General features: G+C 31.1%; 1 protein-coding gene across 3 annotated transcripts in view; it reads left to right on the plus strand.

The window, feature by feature from the left end:
* Positions 1-15143, plus strand: part of LOC148616147 (PH domain leucine-rich repeat-containing protein phosphatase 2-like) — a 58068-nt gene that overhangs the window by 23708 nt on the left and 19217 nt on the right. For 2 of the 3 annotated variants that reach the window (XM_088582870.1, XM_088582869.1), the window contains one exon: positions 8567-9210. In XM_088582870.1, coding sequence (XP_088438996.1) covers positions 8567-9210 — 644 coding nt within the window. Of the gene's footprint in view, positions 1-4435; positions 4767-8566; positions 9211-15143 lie in introns of those variants that run through there. The other variant, XM_088582868.1, reaches the window with a different exon arrangement.

The following is a 15143-nucleotide window of genomic DNA, read 5'->3' on the forward strand; positions in this document are numbered from 1 at the left end:
AGACCACCAATTCAACCAATGAGCATTTGGAACGTACGCAAAAATAGTCCTACGCAGAAATTACCCCTGTTCCTCATAGTGCTGTGAAAAAAGTTCTCATCTTATTTAAAAAAATTAAACAGTTTCTGACAGGAAAAACATTTCTGTACATTTTATAGGTGCATTTTGCTTCTTGTGATGTGAAGCCTAATCTCCATAATGATTTTTAAATATACCCCTATCTTGTGAAAACACTGGGATTTCCCATGCTATTTATAGACCCTTCACTTCCGGTGACCAGTACTGCACTGCAAGTCTGCTAACCCCACATGCCATTCTGAGGATTGTGAGCTGACATATGTAGAATCATGCTGATATATAGTCCTCTGCAGGTTAAAGTTAAGGTAAAGTCCAGAGAAGCCATTGAATATTGTGAAATTAGCATAGAAGCCTATGGGAAGTGGAATTAGTGGTTTTTAGCCTATATATGTCTACTATTTCCTTTCTGGACATAAAAATGCTAAAAAGTTTAAAATTCCTTGTGGTGTGTCACATTAAAACTGAAATTTACCTCAGAATAGTGTATATTCCTGATCTTATTACTTTAACAAATGAATTGAGTGCTATATTTGTCATATCAGATATGTTAAATTTATAGAAAATTTGGAAATTGGTTAATGTACAACTTAATTATTCTTTTATCACACATTTCTTAATTAAAAGGTACACTGTTCAACTTTCCTGGTTATTGTCCCATTCCAAGTCTTATAATATGCTTTAAGGTAACAGTGTAATGAAAATTAGGTAAATTTTACAAAGATTAAGTGAATTTTGGGATATAAAGACTAATCTCTGATGAGTTGCAACAAAGGAAATGAACTCTTTAAAAAACTGAAAATTGTACTATCTTTCCTTGAGTATGTGAATTTACATGTATGTAATCTTATATGAAATGGCATCTCAAGTTCACAAAGGAATGTTCTAAATTTTAAATACTAATGAATTTCAATACATTTCTACTTCACAATATAAAGAATCTATTATCAATGGGGGCTTTTGTGTAATGTAGTAATAAGTAAATTCCCAAGAATTTTGAAACAGCAAGAAATATTTAGCAAGGAATGTTTTATTACAGAGGTTGTGAAATGTAAAGTATTTCATTAAAGAATAAATAAGAAGTTGAGAGTGTTAACAGATTACTTTGCTGAAATGTTGCTGAATGCATATTATATGCATTTGCTTTATTCCAACAGGTTTAGGTTTGCCATAGTCATTTTTATCAATGAGACTTGGCATGGCACACATGTTACCAAATGCAATGGTGCTTAGATCTGGTAAACAGATTTTCTAAGAACAATGAATTAGATGTGATCAAAAGGTGTGGTTTGTTTTTAGCTCACCTTGCCTAAGTTACATGTGAGTTCATGTAATCAGTGTTTGTCAGCATTGTTGTCATTTTCAATATTTTGTAAAAAAAATCTTTTCTTTGAAACCACAAAACCAGTATTGATGATACTAGATCACAACAATTCTTATGATGGCTACTTTTAAAATTATAAAGACCAAGAAACATGACCGCCATGTCTATTTTTAAAACATAGAGCTTTTTTTATACAACCACAAACAATTTTTTTGTGATATAATGGTAGCATCCTGACTGTGTAGTTGTAATGGTTGTTGTCATCGTCATCATTGGCATCCATTAACTTTAGTTATTTTACAAAAAAAACTTGAGTAAAATTATCTTTTCTTAATTTTTTCTTTCTCAATCTTATGAAATTTTTGGAACATTTTGCCCAACCCCTTTTAGAAATAAGGGGCCAAAAGGGGGAAAGTAGATGTTAGAATTGATGGGAAAAGCTTATTGTTGATATGATTTTTATGATTCAGGTGTAAATCTGTTCCTTTTTAAATTGTGTTTTTAATTTTTTTACAGTGTAGGCTTACCATTGGCAACAATGAGCTGAAATTTTTCATCTCAGTGGGGTTGTTGTTTCTTTGAAATATTCACCATATCCATTCTCTTTAACTGTTTTGTGGTTAAATGGGTACAGAATTGGGTCTTGCCCAAAAATATTAACTTTTTTATACTTGGTCTGATTTCAAAATTTTTTTTAGTGGATTCCTCATGTAAATCCATCATAAGATGGGTGAGTATTTTAGGCCAATTATCAAAGACCTATTATTCTGACCTGTATTTTGACTTTGCCTTTTTGTTGTCAAGGTTGTCTATCTATAACCTTCTAAAATTCACTCTCATTAGTCTAAAATTTATAAAACAGTAAAAATTCTCATGGTTTTATTTCATGTGTTTAATTTATTTCTTTGAGTGTAAAAATATACAGAAAGAATTAAATACTAGATAATTGAATTTCTTACAGATATGAATTATCCCTATGGTAATAAATTACCCCTTAGTAGTGCATGGTTGTAGGTGGTGAATTTGTTTCTTATTCATTTTTAATGGATCAACCTCATATTTACTTGAATACAAGAAAGACCTACAATGATTTAGATTAAATGAAGCCTTTAAAGTCATGTGTATTCAGTAATACCCTTTTCATTGGATCAGCTTGTGCTTTTCTGTCATTGCTGGGATACCTAGCAGTACTTTTTAGGTCATTTGTCTTACAAGCTTAAGGCCATTTTGTCATCTAAAGGTTGACTATCATAACATACAAGTTTGATCATACCTAATACTTTGTACATGTTTCTGGCAACTTGGAAGCCCCTGGTATGGGCTTATTTCCTAAACAGACTCCTTGAACAGACTGCATAGGATATATGGGCACAGCTAAGTCCCAATGAAAAAATGTATATATACGATAATCTTTTAACTTGGAATTTAAAATGGTATCAAATACTGGACATACTCTGCTTCCTCCTTTTTCTTTTTGTTTATAACAGCATCAAGCACTGTACTTCATCTTGCAAAATATTGAAAATATATCTGCATATATATTGAAGTATTAAATAGCAGTCTTTTTAAAAATCAGACAATAGGTGGTTTATGCATGTCAAAAACCCACTAAACTTTCTTTCATTTTTTATTCAGAAACAGTTACAGAATGTATAGTCTGTAACTGTTTCTGAATAAGAAATAAAAGTTGTAATCTCAGTTGTCCATTTGGTTGTTGCAGTTTTGAGATATTACATGAAATTTGAAATTTGCAAGAGTTATTGTTCTTGATTTGGTTTGATGTGGTTGAAATTAGTGGCAGATGAATGTATGGTTTTCTCATCACAAATCATCTCTACCATTGGCAGTATGGATTGATACTTAAGTAGAGTCAGCAGATTCAGTTTAGTTAATAAAGATATGATAAACACTTAATAACATTGCAGTTGTAGGTATTGTGAGAATAGTTTACTAAACATACCCTGCTCTGAATGAAATCCAATTAGGATAAAACACATTTTGGTAATAAGATGTTTTCTGTCTACTTTTTTTTTATACCTGTTTATAGTAAAAGGGGAATGAGTTCTGAATGATAACTGATCTCTTCTAATTGAGTGGTTAGAATATTTTAGATGTAATTGCTTGAACCAGTCAAGGATATTTATCATTCAAGGGGAAGTAACCCCCAATGCTTCCTCTTTATTGATGATAAATTTTCCTTAAATATTATATCGAACTTGCATCTAGATTATTTAAGATTTGAGTTTTAATGTTCCTTTTACAAGTACAAATACTTTATAACATTTCTGAAATTTCATACCATGCATTGGTGTTGCAAACCTCTTACCAGAAAGTTGCAAATAGTTGGGATACATACATCTAAATTTAAGGTTGTAACCTTGAATAATTTTGAATAAATTACAAATGTGTAAAATCAGGGAAACACAATACCATAGGCAAATTGAGTTTTTGTTGATGCAATGTGTAACTTAATTTAAGTGACAGAATAGAAATATTTAATGAATATTAGTATTCCCTATAAATTTTTTTTCAAAAACAATATGAAATGTAATCAAGATGGAACGATTGCTGAAAATTTGCCAATTCATACATAAATGCCAAAAAACAACCATAAAATAAAAAAAAATACTGTCCTTTTGAATTAATAAGGTAATTAACAGATTTTTTTGGTTAGTCCACTCCATGATAATTACTTTATATCCATAGTATCTTGATTGATTAATGACCATGTTACAAGTACAGTCATTTGACACAGAGCTACATAAAAAATCCCCAAAACAAGATCAAATCGTTGATATCGTAAGAAAATATTTTTTTTATGTTATATCAGATTGGCCTAAGATCTTATTATGGATGTTAGATGTGAAAGTTTTAGATTTTTATCCTACTACGGGAATGGGTAGGTACCTTTTTGATCTAAATAGAAATATTTAAATTACTAAAATAGTTGGATCCAAATTGTCATTCAGGTGTGACGACATCAGAGGGAGATTTAAACTCTAACACTAGTTAAGTTCATTGTCTAATTCACAATGTTGGAAGTTAAATTGGAGTTCTAATTGATACTATGATACATAGATATCAAAATGTCTCACAGAGGAAAGTGTCAAGTTTCGGTAGTCAGTGATGTTCAACTGAAATGGACTTAATTATACCTTATTTCATTTGTTGAAAGGTTATTACCGGGAGCATAAATACAGATTCTTAAATTTTTAATGTTAAAGAAAACTGATTTTGATTTTCAAGGATATTTATATTGTGAAACACCTGTTTCTGTAAAGTTTGAAGGTTCATTTGTAAAACTGTGTTGTGTTTGTACAACGATGTATGTTCCAGAGTATAACAAAATAATTCTACCTTTCCCAAGGTAAGATTGTCATGGTTTTTTGCATATATTTACTGTAATATTTCAATTTATACGCTTGTGTTTAGATAATGATTTTTATACCTGATTTAAGAATATATTGATAACTGTAATTAATCAATTTACATGTACATGTATTATTTTTGATGTATGGTTAACATTAGTACTACATAATTAGATAATAATGAAGAAATAAAACAGAACAAAAATACACACAATACATGGGGTTTACTTAACAATGTAGTATCTTTTAAAAAGGAGTGTTTGAAATTGTTTTAAAATGGTTGCATTCCTACTATGTAGAAATTAAGTATGACTGTCTTCCACCTTAATGAATATTTTATAGATTTACATGTATAGCAACAGACTAATTTGGTTGCACCTGTCTGCCTTGTCAGGTAATTTAGGAAAAATGTCAATTTATCTGATTTTGTAATGGCTTAAAGGAATAAAATAACAATAATCTGTAAAATTGTAATCCTTCAGCCAAATCTAGAGTAGATAATATTAAAATAAGGAGAAATTGTGTTACATTAAGGTTAAAATTATAATGATATCTTATTTAATGTATGAATCAGATTTGATCTGTACAGCTGTGAAAATTATGTAGAAAATACTTCAGCGTTTACTTTGTAAAAGTGCTCACCGTTCTGGAGCACCTGAGTTCATCCCCAGTTTCTTGACAGTGTTTGTGCTGCTTATCATTGTGTGTATTTTGAATTTTTGTCTTTTCTATTTATTGTCATTGTCATTTGCTGTTTTTTTTCTGTAACATATTCTTGCTCATGGTTCCCCCTTTTCTTTGTTACCACCCTTATCATTACACTTCAATATTTCCACATTTCTTGTATGAAATCTATCAGTTTATAAGTAGTCAAACTGGTTTTTGAGGATGAAAAATAAAAACTTTCAGATTATAGATGAACTGGTAAATGATTAAAGTGTTTGACTCATTCATTCTGCATAAATTTGAAGACCTAAGTATACTGTAATGGATTGGTATGGTATACATAACTTAATTCCAGTCTAGAAAGCTATGGGCCAAGTAGGCTATCTGGTCAATAGCTTTTACTCTAGTTTCAACACCCCTAAGGTCATTGGTCTATTCGTTTTGAATTCCTTCGATCTCGGACTTTAGCCGGCTGTGTACACAGTATACTTGGGAGCTTTGGAAGTCCATTGTAAACATATTGGAGACATTTTATTTGGTTAATTAATCTTTAAATGATGTAAAATGTTGATTTTAGATGAATATCTGTATCATAATGTTGACAAATTATACATAGGCTAAAACTGTCTCTAATATCATACTTTCGATTGCTTTAAAGTATGCTTAGTGAAATTCCTGAAAGATGATGAAGAACATTTAAACTCTAACACATTAAATAACTACATTGATAAAGTTACACATTCTTGAAATTTGCATGTTTTTTTGTTAAAAAGTGTTTTTGGTGAGTTGACACCTTGGCAGTTATATGTAACTTGCCATTATTGCTATTTGAGGGCTTTTTGACAAATTTATAGTTATTTTACCTACAAATTTAAGGTTACAGTATCGCTACTGATTATGTGCCATATAATTATCAACTTAATTTCTTGTGAGACCTGTTTCCAATTTACCAGCAGTTTTTATTTTTAGAAATCTATTCTTTTTGGATACTGCATATTTTAAGTATTTTGCAGTAATAATGGGACTGAACCTTTTAGAAGAGGAGTTAAATGGGATTTTCAACTGACATTGTCATTCAGTGAAACTGTTCTTCTGACAGTCATTGTAAATTTGTTATCTAAGATTATTACCAGACTGATTTTGCTCAGATAACCATACATCTACTTTACTTAAATCCAGTTTGGGCCAGAAATCGTAGTCTCACTTCCATCAATAGTTTATCATAAAGAGGTGTTGATATTTTGTCTAAGCCAAGTGTTAAGTGTCAGTCACCTATATTCAAGGTAATATCAATTTATCAATCACTGATCAAAAGAATTTAATTATCTTACATAATACAACAATATTATATCAGGAATGAATACGTACACAACAAATTGTTTAGGTTGTATTGAATTGCGTCTTTCAGAACTGGGATTCTTGTTAAAATTAAACTCAATATTTTGTTCTAAACTTTTTTAAAGTCCAGATGGTGTAGGATTTGAGGGGTACTACCAGGTGTAATAAAAGAATTTGGATGCCAAAACTCATCAATGTTTTTGGCAAGTTTAAATATTCAAATTGTGATATATTTACAAGGTGGCATGCTGTTAGTGCAAGCTAAATATCTTGCATCATTTGTGATGCTTCATATAATTTTTAGGAACAAATAATAATGCATGAGATCTATAATGATAAAGGTATCCAGTGTTATTCCCAAGGTGATATTGTTACCACTAATTGATGTACATGACCCAATCAGGATTGAAATCTCAAAGCTATGGTACAGAACATCACCAAATGTGAGAGTCCATTTAGTCATTCATATATCAACATTAGGAAGATCAATTGAGTAAAAAAAAATCCGTAATGACCAAAAATGTTTTAAGCCATTTATATAATTACATTAGAATCTGATGGAAATTGTTATCGATTAGTAGTTGTGTAACATTATACATAAAATTGGTTGTTAAACAATCTATCATTCTCAAGACAGTAAAAGTACTCTTGACTCTAAAACCTTACAAAGTAATGGCAATTTACAATATTTAAGTTGCAGTTTTTCCCAAATTTGATTAATACTGTAAATGAGGTTTTTATTTGGTCCAGTAATAGACTTTAACTAGCTAATCATTCTAAATTTAATTTAACAATGTAAATGGCAATGTGTATAATGTTTCTGTGACATGGTAATTCATACACTTCTTCTTAAAGAGAGCTAACCAGTTAACTATAAGTATCAAATTTTGAAGAGAACATTGCTGAATTATAGTTCCCTGTTCATTTCAACTACCATTTTGTTTACTTGTGATCAATTCTTCATTTCTTTAACAACAACAAAAAACAACTTTGTTTTCTTCTGAAAATTCATATAAGTTAGGTTAATTTACATCATAATAAAATTTATAAAACATACAGGTAGGATTGAATGATATATAAATGTTGATAATTGGACAAGGAAACCTTAACCTAGATGGGTTGTCACTAGAAAAGAAAAAAATGTAACTGGACTTTCTGAACAAAATGATCAGAACAAGTTGCATTAAGTGTAAGTATTTGTAAGGATCAGGCAATATAGAAAAAATCAGAAACATGCATGTCAAAAACCCACAGATCTGACTATAATTTCACTCATGGATGTTTTCACCATTTGAAAAGACCATTGATCTCTGCATCACTGGCTTTGCTCAGAAATTTAAGAAAAATGAGGTTTTTGACAGTTATCTACCCTTGAAATGTTCATTTTTAGTTCATTTCCATGAAATTGTAACTCAATAGGCCAGCATGATATTGTAAATATTGTCTTCTTTTCTTGATTCTGATTGTACAAATAGTCAAATTACACTTTGAAAATGGTGTTTTTTTTTCAACCATGTTTCACTTACTGCCTGATTCTTATGGAGATGTCACTTAATACTGTTATTTTAGAGTTACAATAATGTTGAAGCATTTGCATGCTTACCTGTACATGTAGATCATTGTAATTCAAGTTTAATCACCTTTATATGATGTGGTAACATGTAGATCTATGTTCTCTGTCTTAGTTACATTCTATTTCCTTTTTGCCTTTAACGGATAATAGCAGAAATTGTATTGATAGTCTTGTTAACACTTCAGCTTGTTTGATGCAACATTTATCTCATTTATTTTCCAGGGCTGGACCGCCATCACCAGAGACTGTGGAGGATAGTAGCAGTAGTCGTGTCAGTTTTGCCAGTGCTGCTACTAGTCATTTTTCTGGACATTCTCAAGCCACCAAAGTAGACGATAACATCTATCATGGTGATTTTAATGGAGCTGATGCTTGGTGGACAATGGACAGTTACCTATCTGGAGGTCTGAACCATGGGAAGGGTCAGAAGCACAGACATGAAGATGACACTTGGGACTTGTCTGATTCCTTAGCAGATCTTTATATGGATGTCAATAAACGTGAGAGGAGTGTTAGTGATGGATTGTATCTGATGGATACGGATGATGATAAAGTTGATCGTAGTTGGCTGGAGAAGGATACCAGCAATGGATATATCCGAGTGTTCTTTTCTGATGCTGATAATTCCCAACTATTTAAATTAACTCTGTCAACTCAGGCTCAGAAGATCTGTACAAAATGTGGAAGGCCTCCTAACTCTCTCCATGTACAAATGAATGGAGATATAATCAAACGTTTAGAACCATTTGACTGTCCATTGGCCATACAGAATGAATACCTTCAGAGGATAGGTTATACAGATATCAGTAGAGTTCAGGAGTTTGGTGCTAGCGGTGATCTCCAATGGCTAGTAAAGTTCTATGCAGGTAGGGTTTAACACTGGCTTATCATCTGGTTTATTAGATGTGGTTCTGTGTATTATTTGGCTGGTAGAATTGATTACACCACAAATTTTATTTGGATACATGTATATACAAATGTGCATATAGTTAAACCTGCTTAAATTGAACTCCTTTTGGACTTCAGGAGGTAGACCTAGGGTTAGGGAAATAACTATTGAAATCAGTGATACGTTTGTATCATATTCAATTTCACCTAAGCCTTTCAAGCTCTCATTTGAAACAGAATGAATTCAGTCCAAGTTACTTTGATGCTTATGTGAGATTGAAGTAAAATGCTGAATACAAACATTCCAATAATTTGTAAGAGGTGTTGTCCCTTACTTTTGGTCTACCTCCTTAAATTGATTTGTTTAAGATAGGTGTTTTAGTTTACCAAATTAAAAATACATTTGACTTGATAAAACAGAACGTTTAGAGAGGTATCAAAAGCATGACTGTTCAGTGTGTGGGAAATTTTTCTCAGTGAAAAATCAGCTTCCTGCTTTAAAGAGACATCTATCTTAATTATAGGGTTCTACAGTAAACTGAGTAAAATGAAAAAAACTTCTCAGTTGTGACAAATTGTCTGATTTTAAAAAATATGTATATTTTATTTAGTATGTATGTATTGCTTTGATTGTTCAAAGTAATCACTTCATGAACTTTCTAAACTTACAGGATACAAATTAAATTATATACAATTTTTTTTTAGTTAGGGACAATATGTCAACCACAACAAAAAGACAGGAAAAATTTAACCTAAATTTGTACCTTAATGTTTTTTATTGCTGTTTTATAACCATTATATGGTTGACTGGTTATGGATAAAAACTCCTCATTTTTTCTATTATTTGATAAATTTGCAATGTAAATATTATACTTGGCTACCAATGTGAATTTTGATATGTGTGAATCAGAATATTTGGTGTAATATTACATGGAAACAGAATTTGTTAAATAGCGTACTTTCATATTGGGTCCTTGAACATTAAATGTACGGGGTAATATATATACCTTCTGTAGTTAAAAAACAATGTAAATCAAAAGATTCTATAAAGGTTGTCAACATTCATGGTCTCTAACTAATCACATGCATATAAAAATAACACTGTCCCTTATGCAAGGGTTCAAATTTAGGCCACACTTAAAATAATGTTCTTTTCCCTTTACCTGACCCTAGCTCCTGGCATTGGGTAGATGGGTTAGGGGAAATTCCTTTTTTTAACAAGGTTTATATGATTATGTAAAAACTGTGATCTAAGATGTGAAATATGTTGCTTTGAAAATTTCAAAAAAGTCTTGTCAGAGTGGCTGTAAAATTATTTGGGTAGGGTCAATTTTTATGGGTAGGTAGGGCATTGGGAAGCAAACTTAATTTAGCTTTGGCCTTACTTTCAAGAATGAAAGGTATTGCACTCTTTTTCATCCTGAAAGACAGGTCCTCTAGAAGAAAATAAAAGTTCTTCAATAAGAGTTAATGTGAGGTATGATAGTTCCAGGACCTAAGAAAATGAAATGGTCCTGCATCTAAAACTAAGAGTCCTGGACCTCAGACCAGCTTACTTGTACCCCTGTTTTGCCAAAAAGGAATGAAAGAAGCTTAACAAATTGTATGATAGATTTTTTCCTTTAAATTAATATAAATTTAGCCTCCTATCACTTTTTTTCCTTTTGAATGTTTCCAACCAGACTTCTTAGTAATTTTGTTCAATATTTATATATATGGGTAGATATAATTCAACTTTTTAATCTGTTTAATTCTATTGACTTTTAAACCCTTCTTGTGTTAACCTGGCAGATTACTGGAAGATTTGGATGTTGTTAATATCTCTATAGATTATTAGAATGTCCAAATCAGGGCAATAATTACCCAACAGCCTTTTGTATTAATCTCAAATCTCTTCAAAATATCTCAAGGACTTAAAGTTTGGGATTAAATAGTGCTGTTGTTACTTTAAAAAGTTTAGCCTGCTAATGGGATCAAATTTTTTACTTGAGAATTGAAATCTCTCATGAAAAGTTTGTAAACATTTAAGGTTAAATAAGAATAACTAGTACACTTGGATTAATATGTCTACCAACCTGTGATAAATAGAATTCTACTGACAATTATGTTGTGTATTTCGCATTTATTTTAGATGGCTTTATACTAAGTCGTAAATTTGAATTTTTTTAATTAGATATGCAAATTTCTAAAAACTTGATGATAAATCAAAATATGTATCACAATAGTAACTAAGTAACCAAATAACTAAGTAACTAAGTAACTAAGTACAGCTATTTATGCTTTAATACAGTAATAAATCTGTCAATTTGAAGTAAAATCCATGAATATAGGGTATTAGTAACAAAAGTATCCATAGGATAGGACAAAACTGATAGGCAAAACCTCTATGCAATAGTTAAAAGTAATGATCAAAAAAAGAAAGTCCATATGAAAAATTGCAATATCAAGGCAAAAAAAAAGAAAAGCAGCAATATGTCAGAGAAATAACACACAAGTTTCATCAAAGAGAAGGACTTTATTGTCACTTTCAGTACCTCAGGCTTAGTTCAGAAACTAACTTTTTTTGGCTGATAAGGAAAACCCATACCCAGTTTTGACAGGGAAAAATGAAAATAAAATAGTTATTGGCTGCTAAAGTCATTGTTATGGTCAACCTTACAACTGTTTAACTGTTTAAGAGATGCTGTACCTGTGTGAAATAGGAACATGTCTAGTTGTATCAGACAGAAATCTTAACTATTGCTGGGAATGAAATACTGTACAATGATTTACTTTTAGTGCCTATTTGCTAATAATATTTGTTTACTTTAAATTAGGACCTCTATAATTGAAATGTTCTCCAAATGTGAAAGTATTTTGATCGTGAATTTATTCCCTTTTAAATTCACAGTTGGTCATTGATTGCCTGTGAAATACATTATAATGACTATTTATTGACAAGATTGTCATTATTTGAAGAATAGATGTAAATTTTATGACAATGTCTACTTGGCACATCCATATAATGGCTATTTTTCTTTGATTTATACATAGGTATGTATTGGACAAGAGCTTTGTCTGTATGTAAAGTAACCATGTAAAAAGTGCAAGGGAAAATTTAATGGTTACAATTATTGATTCTCCAAAAAATTTAAAATGACACATTTAATGCTTTTCTGTTAAAGAAAGATACTAATTGCCACCAAATTTAAGAATAGATTTCAGCTTGTGCAAGTTCCAAGTGTTCAAATATCATTGACAATAGTATCTTGTTTTTCTCTTACATTTAATGAAATTGTATTATTAAACTAATCCTGTATTAAACCCATGAAACTTTTAAAGAGTCCAAGGATACTTAAATAATTGCATAATAAGCATTGACGGTGACTAGAATTATCATCTTAAATCCAGATTGTGACCTCAATTTATTATTTACTGCTTAAGGAACCATGTAATGTCTATATTTGGTCATTTTGTTTATATGTTTACCAACATAAATATTGATTGTCTTAAGAAAAACATTTTTATTTTGATGACAAAAGTTGTGGTAATTTGACAATTTTCTGATACAATCTTATTACCTCCCCTTGGCAATAGACAAGATTTTTAGGGAATAGCATACAATTTGCTACATAATTCACTCCTAGCTTATAACACTTTGGTACAACTAAATATTGTGACTAGATAATTATTGACTACATAAGATGTTATCAGAGTTGTCTGCCCCTGGGCTGCTTTTATTAAATCAAATAGTTAGTCATGTGAAGGACATCAGGTGAAAAAAAATACTTAATGTTAATATGTATTAGAACGAAAAAAGAGAACTAACTTTATTTAAGAATATTACTAATAATTCTTGCAGCTTACATGTATATGTTTTAATCTTCTCTTGTCATTTTTCATTGATTGAAACTTAAATATTTCTCTGTCTTAAAATCAGGCAGAATGCGTATAAGGTGTGGCACATGAAGAAAAATATACACAGATTTTATTGCATTGTCCCATGAAAGTGATTGTAAAGTTTGTCCTTTTAAGATATTGAAAGGTCGAATTAAGTTGAATTGCACTATGGAAAAAATGGTGGGAAAATTTCCCCACACTTTTTCCCTATAAAGTCAAACAATATCTACATCACAGATCCTTCAGGATTTTAGATTTTTAGATAGTTTTTCTGTTGTTTTTTAGATGTGTTGAATATATTTAAGGCAAAAAATACCAAATTGAGAAAAACGATGTGCCACCCATTGTCTGATTCTTACACAGAATGGTACTTGATAAGAATGTAATACATGTATTTAGTATTTACGTTTGTTACAGTTTCTCTTAAAACAACAGTGTTAATTGAAAAGAGATGAAAATTGTTTTACTTCTGTATAGTAGAAAAAGGACATTTCACATCTCTTTTAAACCAAAGTCTTTTATGATATAGTTTAATCAATATTAAGGAGGTAGACCTAGGGTGAAGGAAATAACTCTTTAAATCAGTGATATGTTTGTATTATAATCAATTTCACCAAAGACTTTCAAGCTTTCCTTTTAAACAGAATGAAATCAGTCCAAGTTACTTTGATGCTTACATAAGATTGATGTAAACTGGTTAATACAAACGTTCCAATGATTTGTAACAGTTGTGTCCCTTTCCCTAGGTCTACCTCCTTAAGTGAAGAATTCTTTCAATTTTACTGACTGATTATGCATGTCTTTCTAGCTAGAAACTATAAATGGATGCAAATAATGATGTCAATGTTAACATTAAGCAAACAAAAAATAATATGTCTGTTTTGTGATGATTGGTGGGTTTTACGGTCTTGACTATCCTTAAGGATCTTGCACAACCGTCCCTTACTGGGATTCTGTTAGTAATGCCAGTTAGTAGTAGAAGGTAGTGGACCCCAGCCTTCGGGATACCTGACTGAAACACTCAGTCAGAGTATGTCCTACTAGTGGCTGGGCTGCTGTGTTGACGCTCTGGCCTACTCCCAGACCCCAACTGTTTGGGAGTACGTCAACTTGTAGAGTGGTCTGTTTTGTGCCTAACCTAAGCATTTTATTGCTTTTTTGGCGCAAGCACTGTTAAAGTCAAATTATTTCCCCATCAACTCCATGTAAAATATTTTGGAAAAATAAAACTATTAATTTTCCTACATACCTACTCAATTTTATTCTTGCTAAAATAGACAAGACTATTATTTTTTTTTGGCTTAAAAGAAAACATCTTTAAGCAAAATAGTTATTAATAGATTATGAACTTCCATCCTCACTGAGATTGTTGTTCATGTTATCACAGCACCAGCTCAGGTGAAACTCAATATTGTGAGGATGATCTATGATCACCCATAATTATCATTGATCACATGTTTGACCTTGTATAACATTGGGTCAGGGGTGAAAAGAAGATGGTCAGGTTTGATGACCACAGATATCTACAGGTCATATGGTAATATTCCTGTAGGAAAGGCCATCCTACATAAGGTCATATACTAAGTTCAAATCAAATACTTAAATATTTGCTGGTAAGAAAACTTCGAAATATAAGATTAGTTTAAATATAATGAGAATGGATATGGTGAATATATCAAAGAGACAACCCCACCTGAATGAAAAATGTCAGCTCAAGGCTACAGATGGGTCTTCAGTGAATGATGAGGAAACCTTCACACCTCAGGTCAGACTGCAGCTGGCCCTAAAACTTGAGGTAACCCTCACATCTCAGGTCAGACTGCAGCTGGCCCTAAAACAACATTATAGACATGTACAGCAAAACAGTAGCCCCTTTATACTCAAACAACGTAAAAATCAACTAAAAGTGAATAACATTGTTAGAAAAATCCAGAATGAAAAAGCATTACTATAAAAATTTCTAAAAGCATTTTACATACATTTTGTATTTGGTATTTGTCGTGTTGAGCAATTTTAAGTGGCAATACCAGAT

Source organism: Perna viridis, chromosome 5, assembly GCF_037379345.1.
Source record: "Perna viridis isolate PV_CMFRI_1.1 ecotype Kerala chromosome 5, ASM3737934v1, whole genome shotgun sequence".
Lineage (NCBI taxonomy): Eukaryota > Metazoa > Mollusca > Bivalvia > Mytilida > Mytilidae > Perna > Perna viridis.